Source organism: Doryrhamphus excisus, chromosome 11 (genome assembly GCF_030265055.1).
Source record: "Doryrhamphus excisus isolate RoL2022-K1 chromosome 11, RoL_Dexc_1.0, whole genome shotgun sequence".
Lineage (NCBI taxonomy): Eukaryota > Metazoa > Chordata > Actinopteri > Syngnathiformes > Syngnathidae > Doryrhamphus > Doryrhamphus excisus.
In genome coordinates, this window is record NC_080476.1 from 3,998,764 (window position 1) to 4,019,781 (window position 21,018).

At 43.7% G+C, this 21,018-nt stretch overlaps 3 protein-coding genes and 1 long non-coding RNA gene across 9 annotated transcripts in view; 1 reads left to right on the forward strand and 3 right to left on the reverse strand.

Annotated features, from left to right (window-relative positions):
* The window catches only part of dclk1a (doublecortin-like kinase 1a), a 35,696-nt gene extending 29,876 nt beyond the window's left edge, over nucleotides 1-5,820 (reverse strand). For all 3 annotated transcript variants that reach the window (XM_058086424.1, XM_058086423.1, XM_058086426.1), the window contains exons 1-2: nucleotides 5,086-5,820; nucleotides 4,410-4,750 (exon numbers count right to left, since the gene is read on the reverse strand). In XM_058086424.1, the coding sequence (XP_057942407.1) occupies nucleotides 4,410-4,750; nucleotides 5,086-5,452 (708 nt within the window). In that variant the 5' untranslated portion in view covers nucleotides 5,453-5,820. The remainder of the gene's footprint in view (nucleotides 1-4,409; nucleotides 4,751-5,085) is intronic.
* Nucleotides 5,821-6,015: 195 nt separating this feature from the next.
* Nucleotides 6,016-11,402, reverse strand: ccdc169 (coiled-coil domain containing 169). Of its 2 annotated transcripts, none has more exons than XM_058086438.1 (8): nucleotides 11,291-11,402; nucleotides 10,577-10,659; nucleotides 10,392-10,502; nucleotides 10,264-10,304; nucleotides 9,331-9,429; nucleotides 8,999-9,052; nucleotides 8,843-8,916; nucleotides 6,016-8,712 (listed from the first exon to the last, which is right to left on the reverse strand). In XM_058086438.1, exons 2-8 carry the CDS (start codon nucleotides 10,653-10,655, stop codon nucleotides 8,556-8,558), a joined length of 615 nt encoding a protein of 204 aa, XP_057942421.1. In that variant the 5' UTR covers nucleotides 10,656-10,659; nucleotides 11,291-11,402; the 3' UTR covers nucleotides 6,016-8,555. The 2 variants fall into 2 exon arrangements, with proteins under 2 accessions (XP_057942421.1, XP_057942420.1); XM_058086437.1 differs by lacking the exon at nucleotides 11,291-11,402 and adding an exon at nucleotides 10,762-10,906.
* Nucleotides 10,974-19,331, forward strand: LOC131137952 (uncharacterized). Of its 3 annotated transcripts, none has more exons than XR_009132005.1 (4): nucleotides 10,974-11,472; nucleotides 16,291-16,392; nucleotides 16,452-16,664; nucleotides 18,141-19,331. It is a non-coding gene; the product is annotated as an uncharacterized LOC131137952 (long non-coding RNA). The 3 variants fall into 3 exon arrangements; XR_009132006.1 differs by having other exon boundaries at nucleotides 16,491-16,664; XR_009132004.1 differs by having other exon boundaries at nucleotides 16,294-16,392.
* Nucleotides 11,243-20,908, reverse strand: LOC131137948 (SEC14-like protein 2). The gene is made up of 12 exons (XM_058086435.1): nucleotides 19,830-20,908; nucleotides 19,240-19,315; nucleotides 18,195-18,238; nucleotides 16,706-16,768; nucleotides 16,435-16,623; nucleotides 16,271-16,366; nucleotides 15,850-15,910; nucleotides 15,698-15,781; nucleotides 14,901-15,007; nucleotides 13,790-13,929; nucleotides 11,568-11,737; nucleotides 11,243-11,498 (listed from the first exon to the last, which is right to left on the reverse strand). Exons 1-12 carry the CDS (start codon nucleotides 19,881-19,883, stop codon nucleotides 11,392-11,394), a joined length of 1,191 nt encoding a protein of 396 aa, XP_057942418.1. The 5' UTR covers nucleotides 19,884-20,908; the 3' UTR covers nucleotides 11,243-11,391.
* Nucleotides 20,909-21,018: the final 110 nt, after the last annotated feature.

A 21,018-nucleotide genomic window follows, 5' to 3' on the forward strand; every position in this document is an offset into this window, starting at 1 on the left:
TGAGTCATCAACACATAACAATCACACTTTAACAACAAAAACAGGCCAATCATTGTGTCTTTGCAATTCTTGATGATCCTGCATTCTGCACAGTCACTGCGGTGCTAGATGGGAGTGGTTGCAGGGGGGGAGGGGGCTGTCACCCAAGAGATAGAAAACAATCACTGCAGCTTAATACCATACCATGAATACCACTTCACTTCCTGTTACACATGCATGATATCATGATGAAGCTTTCATGCTTCAACCTGGAACAGATGACTTCTATGTTCATTATTCCTTTGGGGAAAGTGGCTTCAGTACCCACTGAGAGGCCCACCACGAGGGCCCATTAGTGACTCACGCAAACTTGAAGCAGCCCACCTCTGCAATGTGACACGTGTGTGTGTGTTGCATGTCTGTGTGTCACTGTGCATGATTCGATGTGCGTGATTGGAGGCTCAGGGCTAACAGCTGGGGTCCAACAAAGTGATGTGTGTGTGCGTGTATACACAAACAGAGCTTAAAGTATTAATAGTGCCGCCATGGCCGTGCTCTAAGCCACTTACAGCTTGTCTACCTTCTTGATCAGAACCAGCTTGACATATACAGTAGAACCTCCCTGCAGGGCCTAGATGCTGTTGCTAGGAGACCGGATCAACTTCTACCAGAAGCGACATGCGACGACGACGATGACACCAAATAAAGAGGAGGAGCTCGGTCCAGAAGCTGGGAGGTTCAGAGGTAACTTGATATGTTGTTGCTCAGGTTACAAGCGGAAACATGACACCAGCAGGCCTCAGTGTGGCGCTAGTGAGCTCGCAGAGAGGAACCCGAGGGCGGTATCAGGTTCTGTTCACAAGGTGTCATGCTAGTTCACTGCACGGCCACAACAATACGGTGCCTGTTGAAATGTTTAAACCGTACACAGCGCTAAATGTCTCCTTCCTGTTGTGTGATTGGGGATATCACAACCTTCAGACATTATTCATGTAGGCCCATTTGAGCTGCTACACAAAGCTCCCCGTGTGTGTGTGTGTGTGTGTGTGTGTGCTCATTAAAGAGGTTAATGAACACAAAGCGAGTCGCTTTCTCTCTCTCTGGACATGTTGGTTCTGCTGGGACAAAAACGTCACCACCAGCCCAGCCCAGAAACCTACTTCTGCCTATGACACTGACACACATGCACTGTCAATGCCCCCCCCCCCCCCCCCCCCCCATACACACACACACACACAGCCTTAAAGAGTAACCTAATCAGCGTGTGCACTCAGGTAATTAACTTCACACACTGATGACATTCAATAAGAACATCATAAATATTTTATGTTAGCATCGTCCTGCTGCCACGCGTCAAATATTTGATGATAATGATGGTAGTGTATGTCATACCCCCCCACCACCACCACCACCACACCCCTTGGACTGGCAGTTGTTGACGTAACCGTGCTTGGACATTAACTTGTGACTTTGTCCAGAGGAATAAGGAGCATGGCTGATATTGGCTTGACATTGTGTTCTTCCATTTGTGCATATTTATTTCAGATATTATATTTACAGGAGTGTCGAATTGTTCAGCTGTGATTCAGGGGTTGGGCCATAGGGGGCAGTGGCGTTTACCTGCTGGTTGGAGCCAGATTAAAAGAGAAGAGAGAAGAAGTAAGGCATTCATTCATTCATTCATTTTCTTTGTATTACAATGAAAGTTGAAAAAAGTTGACAAAATATCAACAACAGCTCTCGAGTCACAGCAGATGAACACGACAAGAAAGCCTCACCGGTCTCATCCAGCATCAAGTCGTCTTGGTAGCGCAGCTTTTCAGGTCCACACGCCACAAAAACATCCTCATCTCCGAAAAAGTCCTGCAGACACGTCACGTTTTGGAATGTGGGAGGAAACCGGAGTACCCGGAGAAAACCCACGCATGCAAACTCCACACAGAGATTGCTGAGGGTGGAATTGAAGTCCTAGCTGTGAGGCCTGCGTGCTAACCACTCGTCCACCATGCAGTCAGTGCTTTTCAATTATTTTCTGTCATGACCTCCTCCAAAGGGGAGAACCACTGCTGTAAGGTGTTGTTTAGTTGAGGCTGATAAAAGACGGATTTCTGCACCATCGCCATTCCACCAACATTACAATAGCTTACCAGCGCAGCTGCACTAATGACCAATGACAATCCTTCAGGATCTTTTGGTCAGCAGAATTTGGACAGCAGAATTCATGGTTCCATTCATCACAGCAAGTCTTCCAGGTGTTGAAGCAGCAAAACAGCCCCAGATCATCACACTACTACCACCATATTTTACTCTTGGTATGATGTTCTTTTTCTGGAATGCTGTGTTTTTTCTCCCTTCATGATAAAAAAGTTTAATTTAAAAGATGCATTTTCTGTTCAGTTTTGTTGTCATTGACTAATATTAAAAAAATGTCCTTCATGCTGTGTTTCATGCGTGATGTGCTGAACATTTCACTGATTGTATTGTATAAGTCCAGAGTTTCATACTTTGATTTTATAGGGATGTTTGTGCCACATTGAAATGTGCAGCTTTCTAAATTATAGGGTTAGCAACATTATGTAATTAGATCAGTATTAATAAAAGTACAACCTAGGGTCAATCTACTTGTTGATTGTTGTAAAACATGTTATTTTAGTTGCCTATTGTTTGGCTATTTTGTTGAGACTAAATTATTAAACAAAGAATGGCATTTTTTTTCTATAACTTGTTTTGCATGTTTTAATATTTGTTTTATTTTGCACAAACAATGTTAATTAGTGAGAAGCATGCAAGCATCGCAGGAGAAGCATTCATTATACGACATGTGCTGAACAATACTGACTATCCGAAAGAAGATGATTGTTGCATTGTCCTCATGTGGCCTTTGAACTCCAAACTGGCCAATGGCGTGGCCAGATCCTCCAAATGATTAGAGTCCATGCTCACGTGCCATGTAGTCAACGTGGGGACTTACAGTGAGCTTTCCCTGGTCGTTGTGGTCGTTACCACACAGATTAAGCACATTTCACTGAGGTTTAAGCTAATCTAATCTTTGCCTCACTTGTTGTGTTACATATTGTTTACATTCCACATGTTGTCCATGAAAACAGAAAAAAGAGGTCTGCTGTGAGCATCGGTTAGCGTGTTGCCAGGCCCAGCGGCCCAATCGATACCGTGTCTAAAAATAGCAGCGGCATAATAGCCTTACTTGCAAAAGGAGGGGGAGGATAGGACGATGTGGGGGAGAGAGCGGCATTTCTTGTGTAATCTCCAAGATAACGGTAACCCATGGCAACCGCAGAGCGTGAGCAGGCGTCATGGAAAAACTTTGAATCCCTTGTAGGAGAATTCTCAAGAGGATCGAAAAGGACGTTTTTGGCTGGGAATCTGGACCAACCTCCCGCTGGGTTAATCACGGTGGATCATTAAATGGATTGCATGAGGTCAGACAGGATGCCAGGCCAGCGTCATCACATCAAGGTTGACCAGCGGAGTTAGCGTAGCATTAGAATTATTATTATTCTCTAGCCTCACAATCCGTCAACATTGTCGACTTTATGCCAAAGCAACAGGTGGCGCTATAACCCCTTGCTGTAAATTCACATTAGCCAAACAGAAGCCTGAAGAAAGTCATGAGTGGAAAAGACACAATGGAAGAAAAGGGGAAATGAACACAGGAAATAGACTTTCATGAGGAATAAAACCAAAGTAAAGTATAGTATGTATGCCACAGCTGAGCAGGTGGGCGGACTTTGAAGGACCCGTGACTCATCCCACCACACGGCGCTCCAGCGTGGGCGACGACAACAACAACACACTCCATTCATAGATTCTTCTCCTCGCTGTGCTACCTCCCATCAACCTCTCTGTGAGCTCTACGTCAGTTCCTTCTCTCTCTCTCTGGGCTTTTTTTTTCCATTCATAACCCGGACAGAAGGACGCCATCTTTGGAACACAGACCAGGAAGTAGGTCTTTCTTTAGCACACTTAAGACCGAACGAACTGTGTCTAACTTGATAGCCTCATAATTTCACAAAATCGACACATACAAGTAAGCACTTGGGCGAAAGAGTCACGGAAAAACTCCCTCTGGAGAAGAAAACACGTACTTCAGCCTACATGCAAACATTCCACACAATCAGTACCATTGATGTTAATGAGCAAAGCACAGCCTCAAGTGTTAACACCAGAAAACAGCGAAATGAAGACATGATCCGTTTTGTAGGTTGGGCACCATCGACAATTTAGCCTCCACGGGCCTGTGAACACCAGGCCATGACCAAGTGATGGACCTGACATACAGTATAGCAGAATATTTCACCTAGAAGTAGACTTTACTATGCAATATTGACAGTATATATGAAATCTGCATATATGACTCCTCCAATCGAAGACCAAAGTCAAGGCTGGTGGTCAGAAAAGTGTGGACTCACCAGTTTACCCTCCAATGTGTAGATCTTCTTCACCACGCCGGAGTCCAGCTTGATGGCGTCCGTGATGTCGGTGAGCACCTGCTCGTAGGAGTGGGCCGTCTTCTTGTTGAGCAGCACCCTCACGGCTTTGCGGGGCTTCACGCCGCTACGCACCACCGTCACCAGCTTGGGACGGACAAAGTCCTTGCTCTCCAGTGCCCCCACCTTGGTGCTGCCCAGCGAGGGGGGCCCGCGGGCCGCCGCTGCCGCCGCCTTGACATTGACAGACCAGTTGGGGTTGACGTTCTTGGTATAGTCCACCTTCTTGTAGGCCTCGATGGAGCTGCAGACGTAACTGTCGCCTGCAGGGGGCGCCATGGGACAAAAGTCAAGCCAATACAATAATAATCTTATATAATAATAATAATAACAATAACAATAATAATAATCTTTCTTTTATCTCTTTTATCTTACATGCCAACAGCTTGTTGCTCATCTCTAAGGTGTGACAACTTTATTTTCATTACTTTGCAGAGTATTTCCAGTATACCAGGGAAGACTTGTATTACTATAATGATGTTGTATTGTATTGCTATACTGTACTATCATTTAAGTACGTGTTGTACGTGGTCATGTTTGTTTTAGTATCAGCAACCAAATATGGTTTCTTGCTCTGTAAAAAAGATGCAAGTTTTACCTTCGAGCAGTTGATCGATACTGGTGATCCTCCTGGTTCCGTCCAGCGTGTAGATGGTTCTGACGCCCTGCGGCAGGTTGACATTGTCGGACAAGGAGCGGGTCAGGTCCGCCAGCAGGGCGTCAAAGGTCCGGAAGCGGTCTGCGGAGATGGCGTAGACGATCCCGTGGAAGTATCGGTCCCCGTTGCGGTAGAAACGCACCTTCTTGGCCCGCTTCTCGGCGCTCAGAGCCTTCAGGGTCCGGGTCCGGAAGAGACTGCAGTGCGCGCTGTGCGTCGGGCTCTGTACGCCGTTGACGCGCGCGTTGGAGCGGCCGTGTCGCTGACCTTTGTCCCGCTCGTCGAAGTGCTCCATGTCTGTGTCCATGCAGCCCACCAGGCTCACCAAAACCGCGGTGCTGTCTGACGCGTACACGCACGCAGGTAGGAAGTTGGTGTCGCCAAACAACGAGTGAGCGAGCAGGTGCGTCGTGCACGCCTGCTCCCAGAATAGAGTCCTAATGACAGATTAAGTCCACTAAGCCACGCTGACCGCCTGGACTAGCGGGCACGGATGGAGAGACAGGCACCGATCAATAACTGCCCTGAAAAGTCACCACGCAGGCTGACACCATCCCATAATACTCCAAGCACTGATGGATGATGAAGATGTCTTACCCACAGGAGAGATGAGCTCCTCCGTCACCTGTGGAATGGATGATGCTTCACCTCCAGCCACCAATGGAGAAAGACCTGAAAACCAGTAGAATGTGTGTGTGTGTGTGTGTGTGTGTGTGTGTGTGTGTGGTGGAAGAAGTTGAAGCTGAAGTAGCAGCTGCCTCTTCCTCCTCCTCCTCCTCCTCTTCAGCTACGTCACTCGTGTCGTGATTCCCATTCAGCACCCCCACCCCCTTACAGTCATTAGGATGCAGGTCCGCATGTCTAGAACGTGGTGAAGATGCTAGGATTGGGTAGGGGTGTGTGGGGTGGGGTTGGGGGTGGGGGGGGGGGGGCAATACATCCCTCGCACAATCGCCCCCTTATAAGCAGGAGCACTTTAACATCTTCCTTCTAGTCTGCAATATCGGCATATCTATACGGCTCTAAAGTCTACCAGTGCCGTAGGTCGAGCTTTACATTGACAGCTCGTTCAACAGGTGATGCTCTATTGTCATGGCAACAACCTCAAGGGTCTTCCTTAGCTGACGGACTTTGAGGATGAAAGTGAGCTCTTACCTTGGCAACTTCACACTATAGGCTCGCCTAGCCTAGATTCTAGATAACCTCTGGTCCCTCTAGTCCAATAGTTTCCCAGTCATATACTAGGCCTAGAGTTCTCCAGTCCCATAGAAATATAGTTCCAGTCCATAGTTCAACAGTCTGACTGCCCTATAGTCCTATATATAATCCTACATTATATATACAGGTGTGTATTTCTGTCCCATAGTCATTTTTAGCCAAGTTAGTCCTCTAGTTTTAAAGTCATTTATAATACATAATAATAACACATGTTTTAGTTCAGTTGCACTCAAAAGTTTCTAAAGTCCGACAGACTGCTAGTCCTAGATGGCGTTCTAGCCTACAGTCTACAATCCTATATTGCCCAGTAGTTGTCCAGTCCTATAGACATATACTGTAGGTGTACATTACCATGGAAAGATATTCTCACCCCACACTGTAGATATGCAGACATTATGGTTGTAACATCCTAGTATAGTCGTCTCTCAACTCTAGTTCTAAATTAATCTATTATTACTAGATTAATTCTTTAAACATGTACATATGTCTAGTCCCAGAGTGATTTTAGTCCTATAATTCAGTGGCCTTCTTGCTGATAGTTCTGTTAGCCGCTTAGTTCAAAAGTGCTAGAACTTCTGCAGTTCCATAGTACTGGTTCTACAGACTGATAGTCCCGGGATGCTGTTCTGGTCTACAGTACAACAATCCTATATTCAATAGTCCTAACAGTCCTAGAGCCTACAATTCTAAAGTCCTATACAAACATATTTCCAGTCCTCTAACTTGACAGTTGTAAACATATATAAACATATGTCAGAGCTATAGTTCAGTAATTTTATGTCTGTAGTCAAGTTGGTCCTTCAGTTATAGGATGCTAAATGTTCTTCATGAGTACATATAACATATTTCAGTACCATATTTCTACACTTTCCTTAGGACTAGTGCTCTGTTTGGCAGTCCTGTAGTTCTCCAATCGTCTCCAGTTCTGTATTTGTGTTGTTTCTACACTTGTATGAACTTAGGTTCCCAGTCCCAAAGTCCTTTTAGTCTTATACTGTACTTCAAGTATCTTTTGTCCACTGTTCAATAGAACCCTCCAGTTCTACACTCATAATAGCTTCTTGTTCTATAGTTCATTGTCTCCAGTTCTACACCTTCTAGGCCCAGGGTCCGTAGTTTTGTAGATGAATTGTCCTTAAGTCTTCAGTCCTAGTGCTGTAATTGTCGAGCTGTAGAGGTTATGCAGTCCATATTCTCATACCAGTGCCCTATTTCAACAGTCCTCTGAGGACTGTGCTTACATGGAACTGCTGGGATTCTACAGCCCTATAATATTATGGGTCCATGCTTATGAAGCATAAAATTGCACTTTCAGTACCAGGGTCCCATAGACCTTTTAGTTTTGATAGCTTCTGTAGTGCTGCAGTTCTGTGGCTCCATATATTTCTGCAGTTTTACAGTTCTATGTTTATAATCATTCCAGCTGTAACTGATAGACTAAAGCTGATCACATGATGTACATGTGATGTACATGTGATGTACAGTATGATGGATCTTTCACATTATTGACATGTGACTGATTTGGGTCTCCTCTCGTGGCTTGGCTAAAAGGCTCTACTGACCCACATGAAGGCCCAAATAAAGAGGCCACCTCATTTAGTTCACTGCGTCATGACGGCACAACATGGTCAAAAGTATTGGGACACCTACTGGGAATGAAAAGTTTTTGCAGCAAAAACAGCCTGTGAGGACAAAGGTCACTGATGTTGGACCTCTTCTTCCTCACCAAACTCATCCAAGCTTGCCTTCCTCTAAGTGGTGGAGGCAGATAAGAAAAGATCATCATTTAATAGTCAAACACTTTGATCACATGGAGACATCAGTCCTATATGTACGTGTATGTGCGTGTTGGTCACTTAAAGGACATTTCTATCTGGGCGGGTAAACGGGGGACCTGGCGTGCGTCACAGTCTGATGGCTGGCAACGTCTTCAAGTCTCAATTAATCCTGAGGAAAACAAGGCACATTGGAGAAATGAGCAGGAGGACACGCTCCGAGATTGGATCGGGATCCTTTGCGTTCTTGGAGGTCTGCCACTCTCTGGACACTTCATTAGGTACACACAGCCAGATGGTGAGGGTGTTGTGTTGGCGTGTGGGTGGATGCTTGTGTGCAGGCGGCGGTGTTGCTCACATTGGACATGTAGGCAGCCTAACACCCGGTGTTGTTGTTTTTTTGTGTTGTTTTTTTTTTTAGTGTTTCACGTGTTGCTTGAGGGTGGGCAACCTGCTTCCATGGTGGGCTTTTTTTTGCTGGCTCTTCTCCAACATCCCACATTCTCCTCCTTCATTTTCTTTTGCTTTTCCTTTCTTTCCGTCAGCCTCTGACTTCCTGCTGGGTTGCTTTGCTCTGTGCGGACAACAACGAGGACAGCGTGACTGATCTGTGACTTTTGAACTAAACTGGCTCAAAATAAGCATCCTTGTGATTAGGTTTTAAGTATTGTAAGGATGAAGACAGAGCAGAACTTCTCACTGACCTCAGTTTGCTCTCTGTCCCCCTCTGTGGCGGCATGGAGTACTGTCTCCTTTGGGCGTCAACAGTGGAGGACAACTGTGGAAGAGAATTGGGATGTCATGGGAAAAGACACACAGGCCTCGGCTGACTGTCTTTTTGGATGAAAGTGAACTCTTACCTTGGCAATTTCAGACAAGTAGGCTCGTCTCTCATCATTTGTTTTATGGAAAGACTGTTTGGGAAAATAACATTTGTGGATGAATACATAAATATGTGTGTATTATACAGTCACAATTTAAGAGCTTAAGCTAACATATTGGGGAACAACTCTCAATCTTAATTCTTCATCTTATGCATGTGTTGGCTGAGGAACTAGAGTGCTAAAGTGACCTACGACCTCACAACTGGAGAAAAATTCCCTCCAAAACCTTGTAAAAAGCCTTCCCAGAAAAGGAAGCTGCTATAGCTGCTAGGGAGCAACTCTAGACCAAAGAGTGGGGGGTATTTCACCTTTCCCTCCTGTTCGATCCTGATCCGAGAGTCTATCAGCTGACTATGGAGTTGTGACTTCTCGTCAGTCAGCAGCTTGAGGCGCTGCCTCAGTGACTCCTGTAACAATAAAGACAATATTATTACAATATACCATACAAAAGCACTTGTGTACTACATGCAGGTATGTTCAGTATCTCAACAAAGTGTTGTTTTTTTGTTTTAAAGAATAAAGAACCACATTGTCGTAGTACATGATGATTTTGATGACCAAGCTCCGAACCTGGGGAGACAGAGCCTTCTCCATCGCTGCCCCCACTCTCTGGAACTCTTTGCCCCACTCACTCCGTGCTTGCCCTGACCTTCCCACCTTCAAAAAACAACTCAAAACCCACCTCTTTAAATCTGTTTTTAATGTCTAACCTTTTATATCTGACTGCTGTGCCCCGCCCCGTTTTTTTTAAACTGTGTACTAACCAATGAATGTTGTATTTTATTCTGTTTATTTGCTCTATTCAACTTCATTCTTTTGTAAAGTGTCTTTGAGTATCTTGAAAAGCGCTATACAAATAAAATGTATTATTATTATTATTATCTTCCAGGCCCTGTTGTGTGGGTCTGCAACTTTGATGAATTAGGGGGACATTTGGAAAAATGGATCATTAAAAATACAAAATGTATACATCAAATAATAATATACTATATAAATATTATTTTGCAATACAATCTGGCCTCCACAGTGTCTGCTGAGAAAAATTGTGGCCCTTGGACAAATGTATTTGATGACCCTTGCCTTGCAGTACCTGGACTTTCTGCCTGTTATAGTTTTGCTCTGACGCCCTCTGCTGGCGTCCAATCTCCAAACACCTCTAAATGGCTTGGATGCAATACGAAAATAACAACTTTAGCAACTACTGCATATGTAGAAATATAAACAGAAATATAAACACTCACTAGTGGCATGTCATCGTATGATCGTATCGAGGCCAGCCGATCTGTAAAATAAGATATTTTTAAAAATAGTGTTTATATACAAGTCACCGGACACTCCATTATCTACATAATGATACAATATATCTCACCCATGGGCTTCCCACGCAGGTCCTCCAGTCTTTCGTGGATAATTGAGATTTGTCTTTGCAGCTGCAGGTTGAGTTCAGTCTGAGTTTCATATCTGGTCTTCCACTCGTTGTCTGATGCACAAACAACACATGAAGATGACACAACAGAATGGTCATTTCCAGAACCAGAACCAGAACCCGCTCACCTTCCCCGTCCACGCCGTGCAGCCTGTCCTGCAGCTCCCTCATGGTGCAGCTCAAGTCCCGCACAGACTCCTCCAACATGTCTCTGATTCAAGTTGGGGTTTTTTTCGTTTTGGTTTGTCGCAGAGAAAAAGTGTTTCAAAACACGAATTTGGACACAAATCAGTTCCGATGATTAAAAACTCACTTTATTTCTTTTTCCTGCTCCAGTTCGATCCGGAGGCGCGTCATGTCGTATTTACAGGAGTCTTTGTTCATGTTTGTCCAATAAAATATCGCTCACTGAAGAAAGTTTGTAGCACCTGGTTTCTATAGATACAACCACTTCCGGTTAAGAAGACGAGCAGTAAGGCTAATTTGGCACCAGAGGGCGCTGTAAGACTTTAGACTGGAGGTTGCCCGGAAGTGTTGATATCGCTATATTTGTAATGTTGCTTGTTACAAACTGAAGGTCACAATTAGATTTCATGTATTATTGGCTGACAAATTAAGGAAGATGTTGTAGTCTGAAAAAAACAATCCTAGGTCTGGTCTTTTATGGTGTTCTACAACAGACTACTGGGTGTGTACTTTGCCACAGCTAGCTACATCCCAGCGCAGTAGCATAATGGTTACATCATCTTGCTACTTCCGTCTCTGCCACATTTTGGTTTCTGCTGCTTTTGTCCTGTCAAGAACACATGTACAGTAGATGTTCGTTGGGGTTCCAGTAATACCTTTAATGCTTTAGCTTCCACTTCATATCAAGCTGTGCTTCATCTGACATCCCAAGCAGCCGCTTGATTCTTTCTGTGTTTTTTTGTTAACTGCCTGACACTTAATCGGCCTGTTGGGGCTTCAAGCGGTCCGGCAGCAGAACCTCAACAGTGAAACTGATTCTCTTGGCCTGGAAGATGCTGTAAGTGTTGTCGAATCGCAGCACATCTGAGAAGGTCAAAGTTGGTGCGTGTTAGTTAAGGTATGTTAATGAGGTCATAGCCAGGGAGGACTCACACACGCCAGGTCGTTCGCAGGTAAGCGAGCCGTCCTCAGGCACTAAGTGAGCGTTGTAGCGCTGGCTGGGCAGCACTTCATCCATCTGAGCCGCTTTCTGCCATTCGCCCTTTTTTGTCTTCATAAACACCCCAAAACCGATGTCTGCACCCTCGCTGGAAAACTGCCACCTGGCCAACAAAATGTATATATATTTTTTACATGTTTCTGTAATTGAAAAAACAAACTACATCTCCTTTGGCTTATTCATCCAGCTCCGCTGGGAGGCGTACAGGGGGCATCCTGACCAGATGCCCGAGACCGGATGATGATGCTTCCCACCATACAGATAATTAATCTCGGCTGCTTGCACCCACGATCTTGTCCTTTTAGTTACTACGTCAAAACACATCTAGAATCTGAAATTAGCTCAAAAATGGGAGTGTAGAAACTGATATGATGTGACAACTGGTTGACACATCACAGCATATCATAGCAAAAAGCTACAGTAAACCTCGGATATATCGGACTCGGATATATCGGAAATTCGCTCACAACGGACAGATAAAAAAGAACCGATTTTTCTGTAATGCATTTTCAATAAAAATCCATTGCATATATCGGATTTTTTATAACGGATTTCGCCTATTTCGGACAAAATCTCCAGTCCCGTTCCAATGCATTTCCATTAAATTTCCCTCGCATATATCGGATAGCCGAATCGTGACAGGCCGCTATACGACGTCATTTGCAGCGTTTGCAGCGTTGCCAGGTACATTGGAAACATAGTCAAGGAAGTGCCTTTTTATAACGAATAAAATCCGATTTACGCATATACCGGATATAAATCCGATATATGCGTAAAACGGACATTTTCCAGTATGATCTTCGTGGCAATGCTAGTCATTATACAGGTGGTCCTTGGTTTGAGGGGTTCCATGTTCCATGATCATTTCGAGGTTATGTATGTGTGGTGCGCCACGCTATGCTCAATATTGTTTTAATATTCTTTCAGTTGCTGAACTCTTGCAGCCATACACATCCATTGCACACGGACATTGTAGGGATGATGGAGGAGGTGGTTGATCAGCAGTCTTTTCATAGCCAAAACAAACAGACTCCTGGTCACCAAACCAAACCAAAATCAGCAAATTCAGCTGTCCTACAACATCAATGGTAATAACTTAACGGTGTAGTGATCTTATTTGGATGGAAATGGTGCTTTAGTGGCTTTTATTTTATTATTACTGTTTAATTTCTTTCATGTATTTAGTGTTTTATGACTGTATTTTATTCCCTTCATGTGTTCTGTGTCAGTGTGGGTGACTTCAGAGTTAATTTAGCTATAAATGAGGTATAAAATGCAACTTCCAACAAGACTCGTCATACACAGTCTAGGAACTTTGATTTAAGAGGGGGTTCCACCCCGGATTGGTCGCCAGCCAATCACAGGGCACATTAACCTAAAATTCATGGATGTGGAATGTGAGAGATTCAAACTCTCCATCTCCTGACTCGGCGGACAACATGCTACCCAGCGGTGGGCAAACTGCGGCCCACCAAAAAACTTAATCTGGCCCACAGGGGATTGGCAAATTCCTTTATTTTTACCTTTAACATGGAAAGAGTGGCCACAATATGCTCAAAAACGCCATCCAAACAATGCACATGATGCACAAAGTGACCTACCATACTGCACCATATGACATACAATATCTTGCCATAAAAAACATCCTAAAATACATAAAATATATATAATATATAAAATACCCATATACCTTGTAGGACTCTCTCTCTTTTACATTTTGCTGTGTTTGTCGCATTTTGACTTGAGTGGAAATATGTTAGGAAGTCGTCATAGAAGTAAATGAGGCTGCGTGAACATATTGTTTTTCATTTTTCATTCATATTCCTTTTGCAACTGGGCTGCCCGGCATGCCTTGCGGGCATTTGGAAATAACAGCTTTATATTATGTGTTTATTGCTTGGTTGTTGATTTATGTGGTGCATTAACTTGCTATGGAGGGGCTGTGTTTCCATTTCGTTGCACTGTGAGTAGGTTTTGTCTTCTGTTTGATGCCACCTACATATAGACGCCCCTCTCCCGCACCAAAGTCTGCCCACCCCTGTGCAAACCACTAACCAACCATGCGAGTTACTGAGCCCTATTTTAATAAACAATACAATATGAACATTAGAAACAACAAAGACGTCCAATTGTAGTTTCAATTGTGAAGTCTGACCTGAGGACACATCCCGGGAAGAGGATTTCGTAATCCAGTTGTCGGGTTGACCCTCGGTTGACAGTCAAACACTGATCATACTCCACTGAGACATGATCCCGAACATAGTAGGAGGTGGGAACTGGGCCGACGTGGTTTATCTGGAAAAAGATGACAAATATTAGTCGATGTCGGCATAAAAGAAATGGTTCCATTTGGATTCTTTTGGACAGGACGTTGAAAGAAAAAGAGAAAGGTTTACTTACAGCAAGTGTGAAGAAACCATCAAATGAATGATACATTTCTTTTCTTTATTTGTTTTATTTAACAACGTATGACAATGTTCCACAAACAAGTTGAGGTGTGGGCAGTGTGACCCAGAGTAGCAACTGTCAGGACAGTAGATCGGTTTTAAGTGGCTTTAGTTGCATCCATTAAAAGAGTATTTATTTCTAACACATGATTGCTAATGTTGACGATTTGGTGCTTTCTTTATTTTGTACTCCATATACAACACATGCAAGTAACATAACACCTAATAACACAGCTACAGTAAGTGTAAAAGTTACATTACAAAATAAAAAAAAATAAAAAAAGAAAGCCCTCCAACTGGACCACATGTGGACTTTGTGGTCTTCCGCCCCTCACTTGTCCTGGGCCCAATTATTTATCTACAGAGACAGCGACAGACCAGCATTAGTGACTTGACCCCGACAACAGTCTGCTAGAGCAAAAGCGGCTCTGGACCATTACAGCTGCTAGTGCATAGCGACTAGTGGCCATCTCGGGTACTACGCATTTTCCACCGCAGCAGGAAATGTCTCCTTTTGTGGTTAACACTGCAATTTCCTCTCAACTGTGTGCAAACCCAGCAAGATCCATTTCTGCTCTAACTGCTTACTTTGCTCATGCTAAATAAAACACGATTAATATAGATTAAAATGAATATTTCATCATGATTAATCTCATTAATCTGTTATTCATGAGACAGCACTAATAATTCTATATAATACAGACAGATTGTCAGTGAAGCAAACCTACAAGGATGCAAACTAGAGTGAGGAGGTTCTGCTCGGAAGCAAGCGTGTTGTCATCGAATGACCTACGACCCTAACAATGCTCAACAACTCACCCTGGTCCGACAGCGCGGGTCTCCATCGGGATCCGTCAGTTTCCCACCATAGATGACGGGCAGCTCATCCGCGTCGATGTATTTCAGTAGCACCTGTTGCCAGTCGCCTGTGGAATAGTGGTGGGCAAAACCGTTCATTTCAGTCAACCGGATCATTCCGGTTCATTCAGTAAAAAGATCCGTTCATTTCAGTCAATTGGTCGTTAGCCTGTGATCTCCCCCTGTGCATAGACCCGGTCAGCCGTGTCGAGTCAGTCCGTTCACTCATGTTCACGTTCGTTCCGACTCAACAGTTGATGACTAGTGGTGTGTCGGTCATGAACGAACGGGTCAAAAGAACTACTTCTTTTTGTGAACGGAATGAACGAGGTCACCGACAGTGTCGGTCAATCTCTCAAAGCGAGGTGCGACTATAGGATAAGACAGGCAAGGACGCAGATAGTCCCGCCCTGCAAAAGCAACTATGAACTGACTCTCCAGCCAATCAAAAAAAAGCATTTGCAACTGAACGGACTGAATCGGTATCTTAGGGGCAGTGACCTCGTTCATTCCGTTCACAAAAAAGAACTAGTTCTTTTGACCCATTCGTTCATGACCAACACACTGCTACTGTGGAACCAAACACACACACACTTTACCTTTCAAATGATATACCATCAGATGTGTCAAGTCATTCCCTATTGATCCAAAATGCTTGAGGCAGAAGAGCTCAAACCTTTACCACAACATGCTTTTACTGCTTTACACTGTTTTACATCAAAGATAGAACACTATTGATTTTAAACCATGTGACTTACTGCCAAGGATGCAGATTTTCTGCCGCGTGTTCTCGCAAAGGAAGTGTTTGACAAGGTTGTAGGCCACTGGGAAGAGTTTGGGCGCTGCAGGGGGAAAAAAAAAAACAACTGTTGAATCGATGACGAACTCCTCTCTCCTTCTCATGATTTACCTTTAATGACAAACAGCCTCTTCAGGCCTTCTGGGTAGTTGTCTTCAAACATCTGGAGGATCTGAAGACACAAGAATACTCCAAAAGCCACTTTGACAAAGCACCCTGTCTTTAATACCATCAATGGCCACTTTGCTCTTCTAGTAGTGGAACACATTTATAGCAGCACACACGAGCACAAGTCTTATATATGGCTTATTTTCTCTTATTACTCTCTTTTCTACTATATTGGCTAATGCTGCTGTAAACAAGGGATAGTGTACATCAAGAAGCCCAAGTGGGGCAGTGGCACACCAAATCTAGCAGATGGAGCAATGCTACCATCTTCAGGACTGGAGTGAAACTACATCGTGTGCTATATTGTGGAATATTAGATAAAACATTTGTATTGGATGTCATGAGGATGTGTGGGTGTGTGTACCTCTCCATATGTTTCAATAGCAGGCTTCCACAAGTGCTTCAAGCCCAGACCCTCAACGTCGTAAATCATTGTGATGGACTCCACGTTCTTCCCCAGCTAGAGGGCACAACAACACAGACCGGGTCAGTCACATCCCTTGATGCCACATTGTGAGTGGTGCTAACCTTCTGCGACTGGACAGTGCACTCCCTCTGCAGCATCTCACAGTCTCGTATCTTAGACTTGATGAAGTCCTGCTTGGAGGCAGAGAGGAAGAGGCCTTTGGGGTCCACGGGTCCGATGACATCATACCAGATGGGACTGCCCTCGCGGTCGTAGCCACACATTCCTCCAGAGAGATACTTCTCGATGACCTGCAGCCATCATGGAGAAGGTCCAACTAATCACACATACAGTACGTTAACTGTCACCACAAAGTTGTTCTTATCTTGTCACCTCGGGGGGTCGCCAGTCGCTGATGATTGTGTCCACTTTCATTTGTTTCCTGAAGTCCAAGTGCTGTAAGGAGAATAAGCACATTTTTTCCAGTGAGGTTTACATACATAAATGAATATAAAGGAAATTAATATAAGCTGTAGAGGGAATTTCAACAAAACAACATAAACAACCCACCATGGAGCCAACAAATGTTGCAAGTGCCAACAATTTAATATAGAAGGTGGAAAAACACTTATAGATAGAAGATAGAATGCAAACTACAAAGATGGTGTTTACGGTACTCGGGTCAAGTCAGCATAATGGGAATGGGACGGTAATGGGACAGTGCCAATGGGCCCTACAGCCCCCTTCATTATGGATTTGAGTAGCCCAATGCAATAAACAATTTATTTCCACGATATGTTGAACTTTGAACACATCTGGACACTTCATTAGGTACACCTGCATCAGCTAATGATATCCAAAGCAATAAAACATGACAAATAACATTGATTTCTGATTGACACAGCCCATTATTAGGTAATTTAACAATATTAATTACTGTGCTTGTGCAAGGCTACTGCATGACCCCCCCCCACCAGCACTATGTTGCAATTGGGGCACCTTAAGGAGGCTTGAGATAGAACAAGTGCCCTGTCAGCAGGACGTGGGTCGGTTGTGTTATCAGTACACATGCACAAACCATGATGGCAACATTTACAGTATGATTACATCATGTTAGTGTGTCTGATGACTCCTTGTTGTTCTTAGTAGGAAGTTAAAAAGTGGCCTTCATTCATAATCATACAATAAATGTATCCAATTGTGCCCCTTTGGAGGCATCAAAGTGCAGCATCAAGCATGCACGCCTGATCACAATGTTAAGACCAGCTGAAAGATTTTGAACTGTTGGATCTTAAAGAGGTTCTGAGAAGACCTTCAAAACGCAAAAAGAAGAATTGGAGTGAGACAAAAACATTTTTAAGAAATAGGCTGCCCACTTCCAAATGCGTAAACCTCATTATCTGAAACTTTGGTATCGTTTAACAGGAGAATACAACATTCTAACTACATTTGTGGGTCAGAAAAGTGGAAAAAGCATAATATTCAATGAACTGAACTCTGCACTAGCAGAAACCTTCATTTGGGCCGGGGGCCAGCCAATAGGATCCTCCGGGTCTGGGCCGGTGAAACTTTTTTGGATCTATGACTTGACTTTTCTGTTCCAGATCCCTAAGCATCTTTTCAGGAGTCTATTTCACTTTCAGTGGTTATTTGCAATAAATTCCTTGCTAAATTTATTTTGTCTCACTCCAATTTCTTCTTTTTGTATTTTAAAGATCTACTTTGACCCTTCTTAAGATCCAACAGTGCATGCAAATGTAATGTATTTTTCCAACTGGTGTATTTCCAGTGTGAACTTATGGACTTATTCATGTGTGTATCTTATCAGAGCGCAGTGATGGCAAGACTTCCTAGTGATGACATCACGTTTGGACAACGTTACCTTTCGCAGCATGGCCTCGGACTTCTGCACGTTAAAGTTTCTGGCTAGAAGACAGAAAAAAAGAGCAACAATTTTAAGATTTAAGGATTAGATCTGCTTCCAAAAGGAAAACGTCAAAAGTCAAACACAGCAAAGTTAAGATTTTATACTATTGAAACAGTATCACTTCTTCTTACACTTGTGTGACACTTACAATTGGAACACTTACGGAATACAAACGCAAAAAACATGGACTAAATGAAACAACAACAAGTTACACAAGTTCACAGTTAACCAACTTCTCTCTGGAGAGAATGGATTTTATAGTCCCCAAAAAGCCTTTTCTGTTTATTGGGTATGGTATACAACGAAGCGGACAAGCGTTCTTCTGTCTAAGACGCTGCAGATGCTGCTGCAAACCCATTAAATGCTCCTTTCCGTGAGCTTCCAGAGGCCTGGAGGCTGGTATGGGCTGGAACTGTTTGTTATTTTGGTCCAGTTCGAGGTGTGCTTACATGGCAACACAGTTTCACTTCCTCCTGGTGACTAATCACACCAAACGTGAGCATTAGGCATTTGACAGAATGTTTGTATTGGATCTCTTTCGATGGCGCATCTAATGAAGCGACCTCATCCCCTCATCATCAGCCAGTCACGCATAGGAGTAAAAACAAGCTGAATCATTCTGAATGGACACTTTTTGGAAGCTTCTCGACAGTGTAACCGAACTTCCTGTGATTTTAACGGCAGGGGGATCACTGGGGGAGGGCAGGGGCGTGTCTGCCCTGCTGTTGCTGTAGTACACCTTTTAATGTGATTAGCTCCGGATTAGCCTGATACACAAAGTCCAAGCCCTCTGCTCCAAAACTAATTTGAGCTCCTTACCCCCCCCCCCCCACACACTAATACTAAAACACACACAATAAGACTCTTCTATGTATTCATTGGAGCACAAATGCGTTGAAGTGCGTTCAGACCAGGCTTGTTGTTATGAGTTGTACTTCGTATATGAAAACCACGCAACCTGTGCAGGTTGACACATGAGGCGGGATGAGTTCCAGCTCACCTCTAAGCCATCGCAGCAGGAAGTGGTCATGTTGGGCAGGAAGTTGAGAAAGAACATCTTGAATCCTCTCCCGGAACTGATGAGGGAAAGCAGGAGACACATTTGCACATATGAGGAAGGTTTAATGTCCTGAATGACTACCTTATCTTTCTTATCTTTTTTTTTTTTGGGGGGGGGGGGGGGGGGGTTCTACATGTTTAATTCCAGCTCAAGCTTGTGACTCAGTGACTAATTACTTTCAATGCTTTAGTGACCCATCTTTAGTAACGCCTGCCTTGTGTGAAATGCACTTAGAAATGTTGCAAAGCTCCCATCATGCAGGTCTTACTTACTATTTACATTTTAATTTAGGAGAAACTGATGACAAATGACAAATGATTCTGTGCTACAAAGAAATTTAACCTATATAGAGCATGCAGTTGATGACAAATGTATCCATATCACTATAAGGACAAGCTGTTTTTGTCATAGAAATTATAGTAGAGACGTACATAATGCATAAAAAGGTGACTTGTACGCTCGTATTGTAATTAAGACAGTGAAGTAGCATGCTTAAAGTGCTCTCTAAATCCTATGTATTATTGTCTTACCTGGTGCAGAGCATCAGCCTGTTTGGGGCTGAGGTCTCCCAGCCTCCCACTCATGTCTGCCGGCTGAGGATGCTCGATAAGCTCCGTCTAAGAAGTCCAATGTGCTGACAGAAACAAGCCCTCTAATCGTGACAGGCGGACGCCCGCCCCCAAGATGCTGGCTGACGGATGCAGCCTCCACTGAGCCCGCCTGTGAGCAGGTGACTCGGAGGGGAGGCAAGTGAGTCGGTCCAGGAAGGAAACGTAAACACGATTCTTCTCTAAGACCAGCTGACTGGGCCGAAGAGTGGGGAAGCGTCAAGAGGACTACTTGCTCCTCGCTAGCTAACTGGCTTTAAAGGGACACCGCCGGTTCTCTGACTGACAGTACTGTACTTCAAAGATGGCCGGTAAACCAAACTTACCTTGCTAGGATACTTATCAGCAGTAAACAGTATTTTGGATAGTGTAAACTGCAGCTACCTTATGTGTGTAATTAGGTAAAATTTAGGCCTCAAGCCAAATTTCACTCATTAGCACATTTTACACGCATTTACAAAAATAAACAGCTGTGCTAGCATTTTTGAAACCGTTCATTCATTCAATACAAATTACATTCACACGACTAAAACTATTTTAAAAGCTTCACTGAAAGAGTAGCGTTTTGACGCTTTGCTCGTCGTGGACATGTAACGGAAGTACGTCACAACTACCAAGCAAAACCGGAAGTGTGAGCGGAACTATCTCTTGTTCCCGCCGTCGCTCTTTCCAACGTGACGTCAGATAAACAGGCGCGAAGTATGAAAACAGCAAAGTAAAAGCTTGAATGTGTACAAACATCATCATATAAACCCTTAATTTTTCATTTGTATACTTGTATGCTTACTGAACCATCTGATTCTCAATCAAATGACACCCATACAAAGATAACAGTTGCCAGCTATTAACAGGTATACATTTAAACACATACATATTAATAATACATGTATAGGTTTTGTAACTGATGTCAATAGACCAGCGCTCTCCAAGAGGTAGCTTTCAAGCTTTTACGAGCTCACCACCTTTGTAGTTCACTAAAGCATCAAAGATGCTTCAACGTTTGGAATTGTTATTTAATGACAAATGACCGCAACATAGCAGAAAGACAATGGCCGATTTAAGCAAAGATCTGTTTTATCGATAAAGTTTTAACAACTAAAATGTTGCCAGT